The 17,399-nt window shown below is 37.3% G+C and overlaps 1 protein-coding gene across 3 annotated transcripts in view; it reads right to left on the bottom strand.

The window, feature by feature from the left end:
* Positions 1–17,399, bottom strand: part of Plxdc2 (plexin domain containing 2) — a 401,026-nt gene that overhangs the window by 42,446 nt on the left and 341,181 nt on the right. For 2 of the 3 annotated variants that reach the window (XM_035442807.1, XM_035442806.1), the window contains 3 exons: positions 8,088–8,148; positions 1,780–1,927; positions 439–477 (listed from right to left, as the gene is read on the bottom strand). In XM_035442807.1, the coding sequence (XP_035298698.1) occupies positions 439–477; positions 1,780–1,927; positions 8,088–8,148 (248 nt within the window). Of the gene's footprint in view, positions 1–438; positions 478–1,779; positions 1,928–8,081; positions 8,149–17,399 lie in introns of all 3 variants that reach the window. The other variant, XM_035442805.1, reaches the window with a different exon arrangement.

A 17,399-nucleotide genomic window follows, 5' to 3' on the forward strand; every position in this document is an offset into this window, starting at 1 on the left:
TTACACCAAAGGACAGATGAAAAGATCTATCACAATGTATTTCCATTCTTACTGACCTACTTTTTAATTATATGTGAAAAGCAACCAACCATACAAGTCTGAAAAAAAAAAAAAACTTTTGAGCCACCTGTCTGCACCTGTGCAGATGACTATACATACACTGACTAAGAACAAGGGCAACAAAACCAAGCCATATGTAGATGATTGTCTGGCCTCATAGATGGTGGCTGAGGTCATGGACTTGTATAGACAAACACAAGAATTATTTCATTTCGTTTTGTAGCCACACCTACTGAATTCCTCACATGTTAAACACCAATCAGAAGGAAATCTAACTCCATTCCGTTTTGGAACCCCACTTACCCCTTTATCAGATTAAAATGAATACAATGAATTAGTATCTACAAGTATTTATAGAAGAAAGACATGTACTCTTACCTCCATTGTCTTTGAGATGTAGTGCTATCTTTGTGTCATCTGAAAGAGAAGTTGGAAGTTATTACAACAGAAAAAAATATTTTAAAGATGCATAAATCTCATACTAGGTAACTGAATTAACTGCCTTAACTCAAACACCTGCCTTTTATAATTTAGAGAGTAATTTACAGCATAGTAAGAGAGAAAGCTCCAGGTTTACAGAATACAGCAACAGAATTTCAATTTCACTCAGAGATTGTTTAGGTTAAGGCATTGGTAACATGTCTGAGCCTCAATTCTGTGACATTGTTAAAAAAAAAACCTAGTTATAGCATGAAATAGATTTTTAACTTTCTAAAACAACTTAGAATAGGACTTCATGTACTTGAAATCCAGACTGAAAATATTACAAATTAAGAGGGACAGTTAGGATTTCACACTAGTTAAAGTTTTACCTTAAAATATTTATATCAGTTACGGATAAATTTTTATTTGAATTGATAAAGATGGGGTAAAATTTTCCATTTCAAGTTGTATTTTACTCTCAAAGTTAGGGTTTCAATTAAAGCATTTTTCATAATCTTTAGAATAATGAACCAAATAATTTGAATTTAAGTATATGTTGCTTTTAAGAGAAACACAATGTATTTGGCATTTGTCCTCCATCTCTCTCTATTCCACTTACTTTATAATATTCACTTAAATTTCAATCAAAAGCTAAGGCTTCAAATTTAACTTCCTATTCCAAAAGCAATTCTTATGACAATAGTATATAAAACTAGGTTCTCCCCTAAACAAATATACTGTGCCCCCTACATCTTATTATACAATATATCATAGAAAATTATCAAGTATTGACTATTACATTTTCTCCACACACGAATTTTACGTAGGTGTTAACACTTTAATAGTTTTATCTTGTCCATACAAGGAAATCCACTTCAAAAACAATTTTGTGATGTTCACAGTTTCTTTGTGATTGACTACATTCAGAAACTATAACTAACTATATAACTATATGTGAGTAACATCTATTGTTCATAATTTCATACCAATAGTCATTTTTGTGCATATTTCTTTTGAATCCTGTATCCTGAATGTAGTCTGATGACTACTAAATTTTAGTCACAATAAAAGAAGCAAATATTTCTTTCCTAGGGGAAATAAACAAAAACAGATTATGGATAACTAAGGGTTAACAAGAGGAACATTTATATATAAAGACTTCCAGCATATGTTTTCAGTCCATGATAATTCTAAATCTGGAAAATCCTTTGGAAAGTTAATTGGCCAAACAATACTATTTTCTTCCAGTATTAGGGGTTACCCAATAACAAAGTAAGCTAAGAATCTTGTGGGCACCTTCTGTGGGCAGGCTGGTGGGCAGCTGTGACGTCACGGCTCTCCTGGTGGTGGTCAGGACCCTGAATTGCATGGTGGTTGTGTGTGAGGTCGTGGTGGTTTGAGAAGTCTCTGCTGGTTCTGTGCCCTCACATATCTTCTCTTTTGACTAGTAGGAGACACAGAAGTGAAAATCAGCAGACTGAAGACATTTGTGTCTTCTAAACTTACATCAAAGAAATTGGACTACAAAGCACAAAAAACATTTCAAATTGATATAAACAGAAAATTAATTTTGTGTCAGACTATTTATTGATTTTGCTGATTTACAAAGAATTTAAGATAAGAGAGAGGGGACGTGTAACAAATTACAACAATTTGCATGGTTCTTGAGATGTTTGGAATCTTCATTTTCATTTGTTTAACCTTTTGCATTATTCCTTATCTTACCTTTGTTTATTTGACAGATATATCTATGAAATATGTAATATCAAAAGCAAAAGAAGTTATAGATAGGAGAAAAGCTTGTGCCTACAGGAAAGTTTTAACACCTATTTGGATAGACAAAGGGCAGATTCTGTATCTTAAATATTTACTCATTGTCCCAGATTCTTTTATGACCTCAAAATTAATCTTCTCCAGGTTGAACAGAAATTTTAAATTTCAGTTTCTCTTGTGAAATATCCAAAACTACACAGATAAAGCCCTCATTTAAAGACAGTCTAATTCTTCCTAACAGGGTTATACAGAAGCTACCAGGGAGAAACACATTTCCTGTTTGTTTGTTTTTTTAATAACCTACAAAAAATAAATCCCACAATTTTCACTAGTAAGGACTCCAAATTCTGTAGTTAGAAGTTGATGTTGTGAACACCGCTTTGTGCTTCAAAGATTCCATCTCTCTGATAAAAGGTGGCTGGCTGTTCTAAACAGAGGCAGTGTCATGTGATTAGTGGAGGGTGAAGAACCTTTCACCAGTGAATGAAGGGTCCCTGGAAAGCTGCTTTTTCACTAGTCAGGTATACTAGAGGTTCAGGTTTATTCTCTCTAAAATCGCTGTATCTTCTCAAACTCCAAAGGCCCAAAGATCCCTTTAGCTCTGATGGAAGCCTCTAGAACAGTTCTCATAGCTCATGTATCTTATTTCATTCCATTTGTATAGCTCTCCACTGGAATTCTTCTCTCTTGAAATCACAATAATTGCTCTTTTTGTTTTTGTTTGTTTCAAGATAGAGTTTTTCTGTATTGCTTTGGATCCTGTCCTGGAACTGGCTCTGTAGACCAGGCTGGTTTGAACTCACAGAGATCTTCCTGCCTCTGCCTCCAGAGTGCTGGGATTAAAGGGGTGTGCCACCTACACCCAGCAATAATTGCTCTTCTTTAATCCCCCTTTTCCCATAACCTCCACCTAACTTTTGAATACCTTCAAGTATCTCATATTTTTAAGCACCTTTTTAGAAAATGCCCAATTCTTCACACAGCAGATCTTCCTTATCCTTGCCCACTCCAAAGACAGTCAGGACAGGACAGTCACACTCATTGGAAACTCCACAAACTAGTCAGCATTCTCATTCAGAAAATCAGAGGTGCCTGTAAATGATTTTGTATTTGGACATTCTTATGTTCAAAGGCATGGTACCAGTTCCTTCACTCTACTTAGCAACTACAATCCCAGAATTATTCTTCCTGTTTTGCCTTGGGTTTACCTTTCATTTCCTTGCTGAGACAACCAGTAGGATTTCTTTACAAATCCCACTTGTTTCTTCCTGAACATTTCCCCATTTCTTCTATTCCAGAGGGCAGCTACCAATCTTCATATTCTTTCCAGGGGCATTCAATTTAGTCCACTCCCTTGGGGTGTGTGAATTTGGTATATGGATGAGATTTTGTCCTTTCAGCATCAGTCATTTGTAATTCTCTGGTGACTTGTTACTGTTAGCATTCAAACATGTGTAAGCATGCCTAATCTTACACTCTATGACCCCACTGCTCCACAAAAATTCTGGCATTGCATTATTCTACTTTGTCATCCATTCATATTCAGACTTCCTAGCAGTCTGGTGTGTCTTGGCCATCTCAGACTCTCATTTTTTTCCCACTTAATTACAATCCTACTGTTCCATGTCCAACTTGCAATTTCTCCTATCACTGTTTCCATGTATCTCCATAGTTACTCAATCTCCCAATGGGAATTTATGGCTAATTCACATTAGTGAACACAGATGCCCATTCTTGGTTTCTGTGACACATACTCACTTATCTTCTGACTCCTCTCTTACAGTTCCCTTGCTTCCTTTTCATTCTGCCTCCCTTTAGCTTTGCAATTCTTAGGTATATTTCTTGACCTTCCCTTTCACTCTGTGTTTTCTTGTGCAATTCCATATCTACACCCAGGATTGCACTTAATATCTTGATATTGAGTGTTTAAAAATCTGCATCTCATGTTGACTTTCTACTTTTTTTTTTGAGACAGGAAAGTTGTCCTGGATCTCAATCTATGTAACAAGCTGGCCTCAAACTCACAGAAATCTGCCTGTCTCTGCCTACGGAGTGCTCAGACTGAAGGTATGTGTCACCATTCCTGGCTGACCTTCTTCTCTTAAAAGCCAAGCTCAAACATTCATCTATTGAAATGTCATATACATGTGGGATGGAATTTTCTCTCTGTTCTCAATGAGTAGTTATTATTGAACATCTTTGTGTTTAAAGTGAAATCTTGGATTTGATTTGCTTTTCCAGTTACAAAAGAAGACGGTTATTTTAAAAGCATTATTAGTGTTTTCAAGACAAAAGAAAATCTCTAAACATGCTTTTTAATTATCTTTCTATTCTTCTTTCCCAAAGAAAGCCTATATGCTCTAAAGACAATAGGAACAAAAATACATTAAGTAATATTTAAAAGCACGAATATAAAAATGGAGTTGGCCTGGAGGAAAAACTGCCAATACCAATATTGCTTAAAGAGACCAATCTTGCATCAGCAGTAGATGGGGAGATAAATATAAACATTCTTTTCTCCTGTGAAGGAAGTACCAGGGGTATCCTGAAATCCACATGTCCTATAGGCAAACTTTCTTTGGCAAGGCATAGTCTACCCAGGCATTGGGAATTCCTACAGAGTAGATGAAATTAATGCACATTTCTAATTATAGGAAATGAAAAGAAACATGAGCAAAAAGAGTCTGACAGAGAGTTAGCAAAACCAATGAGCAACTTGCACATGCTACTGAAATTAAAGTGAAATTCAGAAACTAAAGGGCCAACACATCTCACACTATAATGAAAACGTTAATGTGAATGACAAAAATTAAAATACTTAGAGGAATAAATTTATAAAATATTTAGACTAGAGGCTAAAAACATGGCACAGTAATTAAGAGCATTGACTGCTCTTCCAGAGGACCCCGATTTAATTCCTAGAACCCATGTGGTTGCTTACAAGCATCTATAACTTCCATTCCAGGGGATTTAATGCTCTTTTCTGGCAATTCACTCACATAACAAAATATGCAGGCAAAACAACCATACACTCACACACACACACACACACACCAAAAGAAATTTTAAACAAAACACATGGCCATAAAACTAAGGAGTTCCTTCTATGTACAATGTGAAATGTATTTGACATGCAGCACACGAGCTCACTTGATTCAGTGAAGTAGAACATCACATACAGCATGGTGAATTTCTTAGTCAGAGGGCTAATATCTACATATTGTGTGGGAAGAAATACTATGGCTGTAGGTTGTGAAGCAAGGAGGCCAATATGACGGCTGTCAGGATAGTCCAGGCAAGAGCTGTGGGTTATTTAGACTAATGTGGGGACTCCTGTGATGGTGGCAGTGGTTAAAGAATTAGCTGGTTTAATGGAAGTGAGAACAAAGAAACTATTTTAGATTTTCTTTAAAAAATCTGTAACATTTTAATAAGACTACTGTAGTCCTGAAGTATAATATGAACATGAGTACAAGTGATTGCACTGTGAAATTTAAGCACTAGCACTGTGAATGGCCAAGAGCATGTTTGCTCCCAGTATTGTATGCTGTTTTCACCTATTAAAAACACAACTTCTCAGATTTGATTCATCACCAAGAAACATTAATGTTTTTCTACCTATCTGTGTCAGTTTCTATACTTGTGGTTTCTTCATTTTTGAAGCTCACTATCCTACACCTAAGATAATATTTCATCCTCATCTTTTGCAAAAAAAAGTGGACTGAGTTGATGAACTTGCATACTTACCTGCAAAGCAAGGATTTCTTACCACAAAGCTAGTGATGTGGATAATTTAATTACAGAAAATAGAAAACATGGATTATTACAGAGTGCATTAGATTCTGACCTTCTTTCATGCTATCACAGTCCACAGAGCATGGAGAACTATCCACCATTGTATTCAGGAGACTTTTCTCTGCTTTGTATGGTTTATGGGGGGTGGTACTCTGGAGCAAGAAAACTAAAATATCTGGATCATATTCTGAACCTATACACAATTATGAACATTCAAGTATCTTTTGAGAAAAATCTGATTACATGAGTGTGCTGGTTAGTCCTATGTCAACTTGGAACACAAGCTAGAATTATCTGAAAGAGGAAACCTCCACTGAGAAAATGCCTCCATAAGATCCTGATGTTGGGCATTTTTTAAATTATTATTGGTGATTGGCAGGGGAGGACCTGTCCCATTGTGGGAGTTGCCATCTCTGCTCTAGTGATCTTGGGTTCTATAAGAAAGCAGGTTGAGCTGTCCATGGAAGGAAGCCAGTTGACTGCATCTCTCCATGGTGTCTGTATCAGATCCTGCCTCCAGTTTGCTGCCCTGTTTGGGTTCCTGTCCTGACTTCTTTTAGTGATGAACAGTGATATGGAAACGTGAGCCAAATAAACTTTCCTCCCTATTTTGCTTTTTGGTTATGGTGTTGCACTGCAGCAGCAGAAAGTCTAAGACAATGAGCAAAACAAAGATGTGAAATGGGTTTATTAATGTGTTTTCTTTGGAACTGTGTCAGATAATTGAGATAGATGATTCATGTAAAACACTCCAATTCCCCAAGTGAATGTCAAAAAATCAGATTAAAGCTTCCAAATTAATAGTGCACTTAAAAGCTCAACAATATTGGCTGGTTGGTAGGTAGGACTTTTGATAGCGCGTTTTACCATGTATCTCAGGTTAGCCTCAAATTCACACCCTCCTGTATGCTAGGATTATACAAATATTCCATGTTGACTTTCAAGAGTGTCATTTTTATTTATTAACCTTAAATTTTATTTTGTGATACTGGGATCTGACTGAGGGCCTAATACAGGCAAAGCAACTGTTCACTGAGGTGCATTCTGAGCCTCACAATGTTCTCAAAGGTGTATTTCTCAAGATGTTTGTGAGTCTGCCAACCTCAAGTGTATTTTCACAAAGCTCCAGGTAACCCACTGTATTCCTAGTGGTTCCTGCAGTAGCGCTGTGGCTTGACTAGATTCACTAGATGAGAAAATTTGTGTCATTGTTAATTGTCATTACAATTTATTCTTTAAAACTTAACAAAGGGAGGCTCTGGAGAGATGGCTCAGTGGTTAAGAGTGCACACTACTCTTGGAGAAAACTGAAACTTGGATCTCAGCACCCACATCAGGTGGCTCACTACTCCTTGTAACTCCATCTCCTGATTGAGGGGCATGTTGCCCTCTTCAGGCCACTGTGAGCATAATGGGCATATGGAGCACATACAATCATACAGATGCTCATATTTAATAAGGGACAAGAAATACCTAATGAACATTACAAAACTTAGGGGACTTTGAAATGACTGGCAGTAAGGTTCAGGGAAACTTTAGACAGGCTTTTTCTTGTAAAAATGATAATTACATTATCCTACTGTTATAAGTCTTCTTGTATATTACAGCAGAGTAGTTTATTACAATTAGTCTTTTGCCCCATACCATTAGTTTTCTATTTTAGATTAAAAGAGGAGCAATGACTACTTAAAGAACAAAAAAGAGCAAATATTTAGGAAATCTGCCTTTGTGCATCCAAATTCAAATCTTGGATCTCCAGTTCCCTATATAGGTACCTAATCCTTTGGGTTCTCATAGCCACTGAATTCCCATATTCCTTCATTTTCTTCATGACAACAGTATCTCTTCAGAGGATGGGTAAGAATAAACTGTGGCAATATATGGAAGCCATTAGCCCCAATGTTTGGCATACATTAAGGATTCACTTTCAATGTCTTGAGTTTTTCAGTTACTAAATTAGATACCATTCTAATTAAGTTTCAGTCACAAGTTATATAAAATTGGTCCCAGTGCTTTACAATAGAACACACCTGTACTTCCTCTGGACATCCACTATCCACCCAGTCCTGCCGATGGCGATCGAATCCACTGGAGCATCTTCAGAGAAGACCCCATTGTAGTTGAAGAGAGGAAGCATAGCATGTAAGGAGGGGAACAGAAAGAAAGACTGGTAAATAGGCAGCTCCCATGTTTTCAGCTTAGTACAGCATCAGTTTTTTTCAGCTGAACTGAATACTTAAGACACAGTGTACCATTCATTGAGTGACTTAATTTACTCATTCACTGTTCCACTGTCAGCCTCACATAGAGCAAAGCATCACTTCCCTGAGGCTGCCACACTACACAATACTGACATAACTCTAAGCAAAATAAATCACTATTTTGTAATGTTGGATTTCTTTCCCTCATTGTCCCAGTTAATCACTAAAATAAATGCATACAAATCATTTTTAAAAGATTTATTGTTTATTTATATATCCCCATCTCATAAACTTGATTGTGTATTAAACTCGGGGGTTTTGAAGTCTTCAAATAGCTTCCGAGAGATAACATTTAAACCAGCAGTTTTCAGCCTTCCTAATGCTGCAAAACTTTACTACAGTTCCTCATGTCATGGTGACCCCCAATCATAACTTTATTTTCATGGCTACCTCATAACTGTAATTCCTCTACTGTTATGGATTGTAATATAAATATCTTGTATGCAGGATATCTGATATGCAACCCTTTTAAAGGGGTCATTTGACCCACAAAGGGGTTGCAACCCACAGTTGAGAACCACCGCTTTAAACCCTGGTACAACCTGCTTGATAAAGGGATGATATTAACTCGAGCTATACAGGATAAACTATGCTGACAGCATGGCTTATTGTGAATGTCAGAATTTATTCCCGGATAGACCCTGGTCCATTCTGAGTAGATTGACTTCTGGAGACCTGAAGCTGAGTAACAAATAAGACTAATGGAAGGAATATTCTGTCCCTGAAGGACTGATCCTCAATGAGAACTCTAGACATCAAAGCAGGTTGAGCTTCTGTAGCCCCTGTATGACTCAAGCATGCACACCCACATTGCTGCCAAAAGATAAGGGCTGGAAGCTAGTCCCAGTCTCACTAGGTCTACTGGGCTATGTCTAAGAATTTTTTCCCAATCCTACTTTTAATTCATTTTCCTTCCAAATAAGAATAATAAAGGCAACCTTGAGCATAACATCTTTCGTGTGCCATGTGAGTCTCTCCAGTGATCTTGAATGTGATTGGGGAAATGTTCAGCTATGCATGATTAGGTCACTCCAACAGAATTTGATTTGGTAAGTACCTCATCAACAAAATCTTGTTCACAGTCTTCCCTTCAACTGGAATACACTTCTGTCTATTTTATGTATCCTTCACAGCACATTCATTTTCAAGACCCAGCAGTTTCAACCCAGAGCATGACCCAGTGAGGCTTTGTAAATTCTGTAACCAACTTTTTATCCATCTTTTCTCCTTTATAAAACAGTTAATTTTCCTTTACATTTATTAGTATTAACTTTGGTGTGTGTGTGTGTGTGTGTGTGTGTGTGTGTGTGTGTGTGTGTGTGTATGAATGTGTGTGTGTCTGGTATATATGTGTAGCATATGTCCATGTGTGCTGTGGGTGTGCGTGTCTGAGTCATACAGAGGAGGATGACAGGTGTCCTGTTCTCTCACTCTGTGTCATATTTTATTCAAAACTTCTCAATGAACCTGTTACTAGGCAGGTGGCCATCAACCTTCCATGAGATCTCATCTTCAACCTCCCAAAGCACTATGTTTACAGGTTCATAAGTGACCACACCCAGCTTTTGTCAAGAATTTTGGGTATTTGAACTCAGACCCTTAAACTTGTGTAGCAAGTGTTCTTACCCAAAGAGTAATCTACACAGCCACATTTACTCATGACTTAATGGCTAAACTTTGTAGGGGAAGCTGTAGCCATGCTTACTTAGGGGCTGGCTACAGGTGTGCCTGACCATGCTTGTGAGGGCATGGTCAGGGTGACGTAGAGTGACTTCGTTTTCTCTTTAGGTTTCATTTTGGTACTTGCTGGACAGACTGCTGCCATGCCGGCTGGCTAGGTCGCTCTGTAAGTAAGGCTTTTCCCTATTAAATACCCTTATATTTCTACCTGACTCCATATTGGTAATTTCCCACTATAAAACTTCATTGAGATCATTTTAAATTTAAGTCAGAGTTTTATACTGATTACATCTAATGTATCTGACACAATCATTTTGTATAGAAATTCAAATTAGTTTTGACAGTCTATTGGTATTAAGGATATTTATACTTCTCCTTAATTTTAACAATTGAATATATATTTAAAGACTGTAGTGATATACTTTAATCTAATAGGAATTTATTTATTTAGCAAAACAAATATGTCATCCAATTCTTATTCAATGTTCCTCACAGTACTTATGGTTTTAATTTGCAACCTTCCTTTTGCTCTTTATTTATTTTGCTATGAATTCACATGATGGATTTTTCTAAGAATTCTCACCAGAGACAAGGCTTTGCTTGACAGAACATACTTTAATTCCAATGGAATGTGAAAACAATATTCCTGTCAACAAGACAGACCATAGTTATCATTTGCTCCAAACTGACCCATTGAAACGTTGACCCATTGAAGCTTGGCTGTTTTACAACAATCACCTGCAGTGAACAAATTTAAGAGTGGCATAAATGTCCATGTGAGTTTTGGCATCCTGATGCTAGGGATCTCCAAGTGGCTGCAGCTATTGCTGTTGCTCAGTGACACTGTGAGATGTTGTGCCTATTTATTTCTGGGCTAGTGAGATGACTGTTGTGTCTTCTTTTTATCTCTTGCTGTTGAAATACTAAAGAATGTTTTGATACATTTGGTAAGTGTGAATATGCCATTTTTAAAAAAAATTGAGGAATCACTTGACCACTGGTAAATAAATGGAACAGATAACTTTTTAAACTGTTTTTATTTAAATTAGAAACAAATTGTTTTACATATCAATCCCAGTTACCTCTCCCTTCCCTCCTTCTCTGCCCACCACTGACCCCCATCCCATGCCCTTTCTGCTCCTCAGGGAGGGTGAGGCCTTCCATGGGGGAATCTCCAAAGTCTGTTAAATCATTTGGAGCAGGGCCTAGGCACTCCCCCTTGTGTCTAGGCTGAGGGAGTATGTGGAATAAGCTCCCCAAATCCATTCTTACACTAGGGATAAATAGTGATCCACTACCAGAGGCCCCATAGACTTCCCAGGCCTCCTAAATGACACCCATGTTCAGGGGGTCTGAGTCAGTTCTATGCTGGATTCCATAATTTTTAAATATAGTTTGCTTTAATATACTCTCACTTAAAAGTATCACTTAGATATACTTACTTATAACTTATAATAAAATTGTACCAAAACTTCCAATCGTGTCACTGGCTAAGATCTTAGAAAAATTAGTCACTTAATTTGTTAAATTTTCCAGGGAATAATCAGAACACACAGTTTCCTCGATTTATTAAACAATCCTCAAGTTATATTGTGTGAAATTAAGTTCTATTTGAAGTCAATTTTCTATTGAAGTCAATTTTCTAAGTAACTCACTTGTTTATTCACAAATTATTTCCTAGTAATTTTTCATAGTTTATGGAAGTGGGAGGGACTAAGGATGACAAAGCAAGTATACTTTGCTTTGGAAATGGGAAAAACCAGGACCAGAGCGGTAGGCAGTGAGTTAAGGGCTTTCCAATCAAGTGTGAGGGCCCAAGTACCAGCACTTACGGAAAACAATGGGATTGAACCCTGGGTCCCAGTGCCAGGGAAGTAGAGATTGGGTTAGATTGGCCCATGAACAGCTGGAGAAAACATGATTAAATTGAAGGACATGGGTTACAGTGCACATTTTGTTTATGTTTTAAAAAATGTTCTATTGTATTATGACAAATTGGAATTTAGTTTTCTTCATTTGTCTGTTTTGCTATGTGTTCACTCAGAAGTTACTATTTCGGCACTAAAAACAGTCCCTGAGGCTTGGTGGTTGGCTTGTCTAGCTGTATTCGTTAGGTCATGTTTCAAGCAATAAAAAAGTGATTAACAAACATTCAACACCAACCTCTTGTCTCTACATTCATGTGTGCGACCATGTGCACATGTACCTGTACATAATGAAATATACGTACACACAGACATACCTACATGGAAAATGAGTAAAACTGAGGTTTTCTTTCCTGATTTTATTTTAAATCTATGGTCTAAATAGTATCCCACAGCAATTGGTGGGCACAAATGCATGCATGCCATGTAAATTTATATTATTTCTAAACTCTATGAAAATAAAAGAAAGCACTTTGGGGAAGACTTTCTTGTCTCCATTGAGATGTTTTTAAAACCATGCCTCCTCAACACAATCCCACAAAGAGTGACCCTGGCCATTGTGTCTTCCTAATGTGTTGATTTCCCAACATTTTAACAGTGTTAATCATTGATGCCTGTTGAGTGAAGTGAGCAAGGTTCTCCGACAACTAGAACTCAGTAATTTTCAATGTAAGAAAGTATCTCTCTTCATCACTCTTATAATACTGACAATTCGGAAACTACTCCTTTCCTGTAGGCTGTGATGAGGACCAATGCCCACTTCTACAAACCACTTAAAATACCCCACCCTTATCCTCATTACATACAACAGAAGCAAATGACTTGTCCTTGGCTGCTATTTCTGTGCTCTTTCACAATGCAGGGGTCTGGAACACCCATTTAGTCCATCCAAAAAGTCTTTTCTCTGCTCAGAGACACATCCATCTTCCATCAGTACATCCTCCTCAGAGGGCCCCAATATCAAGTACAAGAATCTATGTTACAACTGGCTGTGTTCAAGTTTATCATACTAGACTTTTGAGAAAAAATGATTCAAAGTAAGGTGATTGAATTAGAACTTTTCTCATAGCTATGCTTTCTTCTTTATTTTTTAAAGATTTGTTGTTGTTGTTGTTGTTGGTGTGTGTGTGTGTGTGTGTGTGTGTGTGTGTGTGTGTGGGTGTACCTGCACATTTGGTGGATATAAGTGTCTGTGGAGGTCAAAGATGTCAAGTCTCCCTGAAGCTGGAGTTACAATCAATTCTGAGCTTCCTGCCTTAAATGTTGGGAACAGAACTTGGGTTCTCCAGAGCAGTAAGCCATCTCTTTGTTTTTCTTCAGTTGTTGGCTTTTTTGCTGCATATCCACTACCAGGATATTACTTAGGTACTAAAAACAACTAAGGTATTCCACATTTTTACTTCAGCCATTCATAGCACGCACACACACACACACACACACACACACACACACACACACACACACACACACACACAATGTATATATTCATTTGCAATGAAGTGATATCACAATATGGAATAATTCAGTTAAACCAACTAATATATTTAACTATCACCTAAATGATAGTTAAACTATTGCATTTTAGACTAGAAACATTTCAAATGTACTTTCCTAACAATTTTAAAACTATGCAATGCCCTATTAACTTTAATAGTGGCTTATGCAGTGAATATCCTAGTACTGTTCTTCCCATCTGAGTAGAATTCTGTTATTTTCTTTTCCAAGTTTATTTCCCCATCTATAAAAGAAGTGGGAAACATGAAATAATCATTAAAAGCGCTTTTTATGGTGATGATCTAGAAAATGCTGTCTTCAATACTTGAGTGATACCCATGTGGTAGGCATGCAGGAACGCAGACACCTGTGAATAGAATTTCCTTTCACAGGCAAAATCGATAAAGTGTTTAAGAATTTATCCTATGTATCACATTACTGTTGAATGTGTGTTTTATATATTGTACAATATATAGTTAATAGTATAAAATCCTTATCACATGGGGGAATTAGCACTATAGACTATTGTGAGAGAAATCCAAGTTGCTCTTACACATGGTCCCAATTTTTCTTTACTGTTTGGAAATAGAGACTACACAGTTTGGAAAATAGTCTTCCAATATCCATCTTAAGGGACCTTAAGCAACTGTTACCAGTGTTAGTATTTCCAAGTTACTTTCTTCTTAGCACCATCTAGTTCTGGGCTGCTAGAGGACTACATTTCAAAATGCTCCCCACTTTCATTCAGTATCAATGAGGCATTGATTTACATGGTTCTTCTAAGCCATGGTAAAAGAACTCTACCTGCAAGGCAGCCCAGTAAACAATGCTCCTTTTGCTTGCAGCGTCTATCAAAGCAAGAGATGGAGCATAAGCCTCATCATACTTCTTGTTTATCTCACTAAAACAAAATTGTTTTAGTAATATGATTACTGTTGTAAGGGGAGTCTATACTGTTGCTGGAAATCAACTATTAATGCACACATTAGGGAAGCTAAAGCAGTTTAGATGACTTGAAACACAGTGATTTTTGTTTCTAACAGACTCTCGCAGGTAAGGAAAAAAAGTAAGTAGAATGGTGTGGTTGGTAAGTGATGGGAAATATTTGTTTGAAATCTTAGAATGTTTAAGCACAGAAAGCAGTTCACAAAATTTAAAATGTTGATCTTTACCATCAATAATTTAAAATAAAATTTAGTCAAATGAATGATATGCCATTTTGTCTCTGGGGTGCACCTGTTTTCTTAATTGGCTTAAGTGTGGTATTAAAATTTTCATCACCGAAACATCTTCTTAACTCTACAAATGTGATGCCTAAAGCACTCATGGCACACTTCTCTGGACCAGACATGATGATAGAGGAATCTATCAGAAAACTAGTAGGCATACAATATTGCAGGACAAGTTATGAAATTTTACCTTGATGTATAAGCATGTTCAGTATGCTATAAGAATGTAGCTTATTTTTTAGATGCATTGTTAATTGTATAGTATCAGGTTTGTTACCTTTCCATACATATGTTTAACGTATTGTGACCTTATTCAGCTCCCTTATTGTTCTTTCTTATCCCTTTTTCCCTTCTCTTTTCCTCTTCCCTTTCCAAATCCCTATATATTTTCTTTGAATTAAGCTCTTGATGTTAATTATAGCTCAAAATCATAATTCAATGTAAGTAAATAAAATTCCACACAGAATTCAGGAAAGTTTCTCTAAGTGAGAATTTCAATGGAAAAGAGGGATGAAATCACCTGACATCTATGATGATGTCATTCATACATGGTGCATACACATATATAGACATAGATATCTATGATGATGTTATTCATACATGGGGCATACACACAGATATAGTTACAGATATCATACATTAGAGGCTCAATATTTTCCAGGTCTTGAATACGTAGTAACTCTAACATTTATTTTTCAAACATAACAACATCAGGGTATTTATCTTTCCCATTCTGCTTTGTCAAGAAATATACACTATTCCTGTCCTCTAAAGAATTGTTAAAGAAAACTGCCACTTGCTAATTTATTTTTTCACTGATATGTTTTTCCACTAGGGGAAAAAAAGATTTTCACAATTGACTTTTCATGCTGGAATTCTTATTCCCATGTTCCCTGCTAAGGACTTTCAGCTTCACAGCAGGCAAGAATTAACACCAGGAATGAACCAACACTCAGGATTATCTGGATATTAGGTTTATCCTTTCAGAAACCACTCTGGTCAAAAGCCACTGCTAATGTTGGCAAAATGATCTCAATTTCTACTTTTCAGGGCCTTGAGAGAATGATGACCATGTGAGAGCTTGTTGAAATGTGTTTCAAATCATAATGCATCCAAACAAAGTTGGTCTTACATGCAGTGATCCACTAATCCCCAATCAGAGCAAAGAAACTAGAGAAGACAAACAGATGTCAACTTCTAGCATGTTTATATCAATGTAATTATGTCAGTGTTTGATTTAGGTTATTTATCAAATTAAATTATTTGTTTTATGGCATCACTAAAAATGTGTAAGTACTGTTTAGGAGGTTCACAAGAATAAAACATCACCTCATTAGGAAATAGTTAAAAATCTATTGGAAGAAAATAACCTGAAAAAAAGACTGCAACATTGTTTTCATTGATAATTTTAGCATGAACCTCTGCTCTCTGCTGAACTCAGAAGCACTGCTTCTCCCAGTAAAACAGATGCTTAGTGGGTAGATGATGCAAGTTTGTCTTCATAATGAGTGCAAGATCCTGCTTTACAAAGCATCCTGTCTTCCATAATTTTATAAGTCCAAGTTCCTTGCTTGGATATTGTAGAGAGAGAAATAGTGAAAAATTTCTCAGTGGATTTCAGCTAGGTAATCAATTGCATAAGAATGTGTTACAAATGTAAAGTAAGGACTTTCAGAAATCATCATTCTTGTCAAAATGTATTACTCTAAGGAGGATGTGGACAGAGACAGGCAGATCACCAGAGCTGGCTGCTCAGGCAGTCTAGCTAAACAGTGAACTGCAGGCTACTCTAGCTGAGTAGTGAACTCTAGTCTAGTCTAGTTAAGCAGTGAAATCCAGGTTTAGAGAAAATCCCTGTGTTTAAGTACATAGGTGGAAAACCATTGAGGAAGAGACCTGGCATCAACCTGTGGCATGCACACATAGAATGGGGAGGGAAGGGTTAAGGGGGGAGGAGAACATGAGAGAATGTGATGGGTGAGTTGGGGGAGGGTCTGAGAGGGAGAGCCATAGAGGGAGCCATTATGGGTTTAGAGAGAAATCTGATGTTGGGCAAACTTTCAGGAATCCACAAGGATGACCCCTGCTAAGACTTCTAGCAATACTGGAGAGGCCTGAACTGGCCTTCCCATGTAATTAGATTCTGATCACCCTAATTATCATTATAGGACCTTCATCCAGTAACTGATGGAAGCAAATGCAGAGACCCATAGCTAAGCACTGGGTATAGCTCCAGGAGTCCAGTAGAAGAGAGGGTGGAGGGATCGTATGAATAAGGGGGGTTCAAGATCATGATAAGCAAACCCACAGACAACTGAACTAGCTAGTGGGAGCTCACTGACCTTGGACTGATAGCTGGGGAACCCGCAAAGGACTGAACTAGGCCCTCTGGATGTAGATGACAGTTCTGTGGCTTGGGCAGTATGTGGAGCCACTGGCAGTGGGACCAAGATTTATACCTAGTGCATGAACTGATGTTTTGGAACCCAAACCATATGGTGGAATACCTCACTCAGCCTTGATATATGGGAAGGGGCTTGGTCCTGCCTCAACTTGATATGCCAGACTTTGCTGACTCCCCATGGGAGGCCTTACCCTTACTAAGGAGTGGATGGACGTTGGTTGGGGGGAAGGTAACTGAGGAGCAAGAGGAGAGGGAGGAGGGAGAACTATGGTTGGTATGTAAAATGAAAAAAAAAATCTTGTAATAAATGCAAAACTAAAAAACATGTCCAACACAGAAGAGTTTCACTTTTTTA

This window comes from Cricetulus griseus, chromosome 3 (genome assembly GCF_003668045.3).
Source record: "Cricetulus griseus strain 17A/GY chromosome 3, alternate assembly CriGri-PICRH-1.0, whole genome shotgun sequence".
Taxonomy (NCBI): Eukaryota; Metazoa; Chordata; class Mammalia; order Rodentia; family Cricetidae; genus Cricetulus; species Cricetulus griseus.